Below are 6,149 nucleotides of genomic sequence, written 5' to 3' on the forward strand. Positions count from 1 at the left end.
GCCCTCCCTACTGGTATGCGCCGCCATCGGCCGTTCACCACTTGTGAATGTCGACAGGGGCCGCAGCTTCCCTGCCAGCATTCACTCAGCTGCTAGCAGCGACGATCCCGGCGCACACTGTGACGTCAGTGTGCAGCCGGGATCCTCATCCCCACGTCTCCTTGGAGGGCACTGGTGTATTGCGTCACCACCGGAAGTAAGGGGTGGCGACATAATACACCTGTCACCTGACTGATTCACGCCCCCAGCTTTTGATTGGCCTAAGGCCGGCTTTACACAGCCGTGACGGGCTCCGCCGCGAAATTCCGTGGCGGGGCCCGTCACGGCGCCCCCCAGGAGACCCCATACTTACCTGCGGATCCGGCGTCCTCGCTCCCACACGACGCTTCCTCGGCCACCGCCGCGTCATGTGACACACCGGCCACGGCACGTGACACGCCCACCGCGTTACATGACGCGGCCGGCGTGTCACGTGACGCGGCGGCGGTAGGCAGGGAAGCGTTTTCTGTGCTACAGTGGAAGATAGCGTGAACGGACGGCTTCCATTGACTGCAATGGAAGCCATCCGCGCGTACACGCGCGGCAAATAGAGCATGCCGCAGGTGAGGACGGGAGATTTCACGGTGCAGAATTCGGCGGTGGAATTCTGCACCGTGAGCCCTGAGCTATTAGGTTCAATAGAACCTAATAGCTGCGGGCAACGCAACGTTTGTGGGAAGGAGGCCTAAGGCTGGGAGCGCCGGCCGGGGAGGCTTAGAACGGCGGCACAGGTAGCGCAGAGCCTGCTCAGCGGCCCCGGCATACAGGACAGCGGCGAGGCTGGAAGCGCCAGGACAGAGGACAGCGTCGACCCTGGGAGCTGCACGACAACTGTTAGTGAGTGAGGGGGGAGAGGCCGCTGAGGGGTGTCACTACTGCTGGGGGCCGCTGTGGGCTGTCACTACTGCTGGGGGCCGCTGTGGGCTGTCACTACTGCTGGGGGCCGCTGTGGGCTGTCACTACTGCTGGGGGCCGCTGTGGGCTGTCACTACTGCTGGGGGCCGCTGTGGGCTGTCACTACTGCTGGCTGGGGGCCGCTGTGGGCTGTCACTACTGCTGGCTGGGGGCCGCTGTGGGCTGTCACTACTGCTGGCTGGGGGCCGCTGTGGGCTGTCACTACTGCTGGCTGGGGGCCGCTGTGGGCTGTCACTACTGCTGGCTGGGGGCCGCTGTGGGCTGTCACTACTGCTGGCTGGGGGCCGCTGTGGGCTGTCACTACTGCTGGCTGGGGGCCGCTGTGGGCTGTCACTACTGCTGGCTGGGGGCCGCTGTGGGCTGTCACTACTGCTGGCTGGGGGCCGCTGTGGGCTGTCACTACTGCTGGCTGGGGGCCGCTGTGGGCTGTCACTACTGCTGGGGGCCGCTGTGGGCTGTCACTACTGCTGGGGGCCGCTGTGGGCTGTCACTACTGCTGGGGGCCGCTGTGGGCTGTCACTACTGCTGGGGGCCGCTGTGGGCTGTCACTACTGCTGGGGGCCGCTGTGGGCTGTCACTACTGCTGGGGGCCGCTGTGGGCTGTCACTACGGCTGGGGGCCGCTGTGGGCTGTCACTACGGCTGGGGGCCGCTGTGGGCTGTCACTACTGCTGGGGGCCGCTGTGGGCTGTCACTACTGCTGGGGGCCGCTGTGGGCTGTCGCTGTCACTACTGCTGGGGGCCGCTGTGGGATGGAGGGCCGCTTCAAAATAGACCAGGTGCAGATTTTGACTGCTTCTTGGATGTGGAAATACTGCAGAATTTTGCACCCAAATATCCGCTGAGGACATTCTGCTGTATTTCCGCATCCAAAAAGCAGTCAAAATCTGCACCCGGTCTATTTTGAAGCAGCCCGGTCGTTTTTAGATCAATGGGGGTAAAATCATAAGTCGTGTTGGCACTTTGCAGAAAATAAGTGAATTTTGGATTGCAGTTTGGGCACTCGGTCTCCAAAAGGTTCGCCATCACTGGTATAGGACATTACGAGTATGACATCAAATTTTATCACGATTTACGACTTTTGCACAAAACTTTTCTTTTTTTTGTCACCACATAGCAGGACTAGTGCATTTTTATTTGTCTTCTTTGTAGGATGGTACCCTCGAAATATAAGCTTGTAGTTTTTACTGGCACCAATCTGATGTGTTTTAATGGCAGTTACAGTACTGAATAAATGTAATATTTTATAGTATGGGTTATGGATACCAATTATGAGTGTTAATTGTTTTTTTCCCCCCAATATTTAAAACTTTACGTGAGGAGAAAAACAGAGATTTATGCTGGCATGTCGGATGCCAACACCCATGTAGCTGTGGACTATAAAATACACACTTTAAGACACCATAATTTTGTGTTGCTAAAAAATAAATAAATAATATTACATAGTCTGAAAAATACAGTACTTTTTTTTTTAAGTTAACATATTATTTAATACTTACCTCATATCGAGTCTTTACTACTGTGAATGGTAACATACAAACTCCTGCCACAGTCCTGGATCCTGCTCCCAAAAGAACCGACTCCAGAGGGCCGAGTTCCTGCTCCGATAAAACATGTTGCTTCAAGAAATATAGTGTGCTGAAGTAGAGACCAACCCCAGGAATGCAGCGAATGAAGGACTGTAGATTAAATCATTAAAATGTACATTATACTAAAGTTCATGAACAGTTTTATCATATACAACAAGATGTACTAAGGCCAAAATAAACATCAAGTTTGCTTAACCCCTTACCACTGCAGGGCGTACATTTACGTCCTGCAGATTTGGCCTATGTACGGGGGGGGGGGGGGGGGGGAGATCGCAGGGCAATTCAGCTCCATACAATGCGGGTGCCGGCTGTTTCTTACAGCCAACACCTGCCCGCAACAGGTCCGATAAGCCGCGCATCGGAGCCGTTAACCCTTTAAATGCTCCAACCAATGTTCGAGGGTCCCATACGGCCCTTCCTGCAATGAGATTGCAGGTTGTCATGCGGTTGTCATGGCAGCTGGAGGCCTACTGAAATGGCTGTAATTGGTGCATCCAGCGCCGGCTATGATTGGGTGAGATGGCTTTGATGCTTGTGTGAACAGCCCCATTGAAATGAATTGGAGCGTTGTACAATGTTTAGCGCTGCGCTGAAAAAGCAGCGCTAAACGCTGTACAAAGACATCTGCATTTAGACTGAAAGATGATCGCTCAAACGGCAGTTTGAGTGACAGTTTTGAGCGATCATCTTTGCATAACTCTTAAGCAGCCAATTAGCTACTTGAGTTAAATGCAGACAGAGCAGGACACTGCTGATAACTCAGAACAAAGCAGCTGTTTTGTATATGCAAACAGCTGCTTTGTTCTTGCTGTTATCAGCGGTGTTCCGCTGAGCTGATAGCTCTGAGAAACAGCAGGAGTGCTGACAGCATCTTTGTTCTCTGAGCTTTCAGCTAGTATCCTGCTGGGAAGTCCCAGTGGGATACCAGCTGAAAGAATGCTGACAAGCGTCGCCTGCTGAGAAAATCAGCAGGTGGCGCTGATAAAAGTCATCTGTGATTTCTAGCTTGCTAGAAATCAACGATGAACAGAATCACGATGGCAGAGTGTTTAGACACAACGATTATCACTCATTAATCATTAAACCTCTTATCGCTATAGGATGTAGCGTTAGGCCCTGCAGCATCAGGGTATGTATAAAGAGGGATCTTGCGATCTCCCTCCATACAATGCAGGCACCGGCTGTTTCTTACAGCTGACATTTGCCGTCAACGGCTCTGATAACCACGGGGCTCTGATAACCACGGCTCATTGGAGCCGTTAACCCTTTAAAAAGTAAAAACAACATTAATAATGTTTTACTAATTATTAGAAAAATCTATAATGCTTGGACAGATCAGTGGCAGGAGAAGACCCGGCCGCCAAACACCATGGCTGATACTGTCAGAGCTGATAGTGGCATGGATATCACAAAACTGAAAGCAGTGCAAAACCGAAAAACATGGAGGGAGGGATCTGAGGGTCGTCAATGACTACCATCAAATGATTTTAAAATAAGTGAAAAAAAAAAAGCCTTTTGCCATATTTATAAAATAATCTAAATAATAAAAAATATATTTGGTATCGCTGTGTCCGTAAAAGTCCGATCTATCAACAGAATACATTACCCGGCACGAAGAATGTCATCAGAAAAAAAAAAAAGAACGACAGAAATGCGCTTTTTTTGGTCACCCTACCTCCAAGACAAAAATGGAATAAAAAGCGATCAAAAAGTTGTATGTATTTTAAAAAATGGTACCGATGCAAACTACAGGACGTCCTGCAAAAAATAAATAAATACATAAATAAATAAATAAATGGGCCCTCACACAACTATGTTGACAGTGAAATTTTAAAAAAGTTATTGCGGTCAGAAGATGGACACAAAATACATTTTTTTTAAATTAAGTAGTACAGCAAAAAAACAAACAAGAGACAAAACGATAAGTTTGGTATGGCAGTAATCCTGCTGACCCATAGGATAAGGTTAAAGCCTGTGGCTGAGCTTCCTAGGCTTTATAATACACCGCTATACTTAAAGGGGTTGTCTCGCGGCAGCAAGTGGGGTTATACACTTCTGTATGGCCATATTAATGCACTTTGTAATATATATCGTGCATTAAATATGAGCCATAGGCCGCCTGCAGACGAGCGGGTCGGATCCGGCAGCGAGAATTCTCGCCGCGGGACCCGACCTGAGAGCCTGCAGTGACGAGCGCGTACTCACCTGCACCTGGCGGCCCTGGCTCTTTCATGTTCCGGCTGCAGCGCAGCCGGCGTATGCGCAGACCGGAGCCGGCGGCCGGGTGAGTGCGTGCCCCGCACATAAATAGGACATGCTGCGGTTTGTTTGCCGCGCGAGATTTCGCGCGGCCAAACCGCGGCCGTCTGCATAGGAGTGCGTATTGTAATGCACTCCTATGCAAACTTTCAGTGGCGGAAATCCCGCGGGAAATACCGCCGCGGGATTTCCGCCCGTGTGCAGGCGGCCATACAGAAGTTATTCACTTACCTGCTCCGTTGCTAGCGTCCCCGTCGCCATGGATCCGTCTAATTCTGATGTCTTCTTGCTTTTTTAGACGCGCTTGCGCTGTGCGGTCTTCTCCCCTTCTGCTCGGTCCAGGCACGAGCGGCGTTCTGGCTCCGCCCCCTTCTAAGCATCATCGCTTAGCTCCGCCCCGTCACGTGTGCCGATTCCAGCCAATCAGGAGGCTGGAATCGGCAATGGAACGCACAGAGCCCATGGTGCACCATGGGAGAAGACCCGCGGTGCACCATGGGAGAAAACCGCAGTGCATCCCTGGGAAAGGACCGGCGGCCATCTTGGGAGAAGATTTTTTAAAGTCCTTATTTCGTCGGATCGGTAAGTAGCAAGCGGTTTAAAAACCGCTTTACTTTGCTATTTTATGCCAGGGGGGTGACAGGGGGAATGGGGTAAGGTAAAATTTTGAGGTTTGCCGCGAGACAACCCCTTTAAGTATAGCGGTGTATTATAAGAGATTCTATTCATGGACCGGGACTCCCACCGGGTCAGAACGTCTGCCAGCATTTTCCACAGTATGGCGCACCTCACTGGATGCTCGTGGTCCGCGGGGCTACCGGAGCGCACAGGCTAAACTCAAGAGCTGGGAGGGCAAACACTGCAGAGACCACGAGCCCCCAGCGACCACCACTTACCGGCAGCACGCCCCTCCACAGACCCCAGAAGTTCTCGTCGCGCACAACGGTGACGAGGAGCTGTGACATCCCGAGCCGGCTCCTGCAGGAGACAGAGGAGGAGGTCAGGAAGCCATTTCCCCATAGACCCCCGGGCATAACCCCCCCTGCAGCAGGACCCCGCTCACCCCGTCTGCTGCGCCTGTAGCCGCGTCTTCACGAGGTCCAGTGGCTGAAAAAGAAGAGTGGAGCACGTGCCGCTCAGCGAGCCGCACACGAAGGCTTTCACCACCGGATGCATGTGCGACAGCGCCGCCATACGGGGACTGGACGCTAGCGGATCGGCTGCCATCGTCACACATGCCGGCTCATCCCCGCGGGGCTCACACACTGCGGCCGCACAGCCGAGGAAAACTAAAGCGAAAGTACATCGCCGCAGAACCTGTCAGAGCAGCGCGATCCCTGAGCGCTGG

The 6,149-nt window shown here is 52.6% G+C and overlaps 1 protein-coding gene across 1 annotated transcript in view; it reads right to left on the bottom strand.

Moving 5' to 3' along the window:
• The window catches only part of SLC25A38 (solute carrier family 25 member 38), a 45,825-nt gene extending 39,676 nt beyond the window's left edge, over positions 1-6,149 (bottom strand). Inside the window, exons 1-3 of the mRNA XM_066596178.1 lie at positions 5,865-6,149; positions 5,698-5,779; positions 2,453-2,632 (exon numbers count right to left, since the gene is read on the bottom strand). Of these exons, the coding sequence (XP_066452275.1) occupies positions 2,453-2,632; positions 5,698-5,779; positions 5,865-6,028 (426 nt within the window). The 5' untranslated portion in view covers positions 6,029-6,149. The remainder of the gene's footprint in view (positions 1-2,452; positions 2,633-5,697; positions 5,780-5,864) is intronic.

Source organism: Eleutherodactylus coqui, chromosome 3 (assembly GCF_035609145.1).
Source record: "Eleutherodactylus coqui strain aEleCoq1 chromosome 3, aEleCoq1.hap1, whole genome shotgun sequence".
Lineage (NCBI taxonomy): Eukaryota > Metazoa > Chordata > Amphibia > Anura > Eleutherodactylidae > Eleutherodactylus > Eleutherodactylus coqui.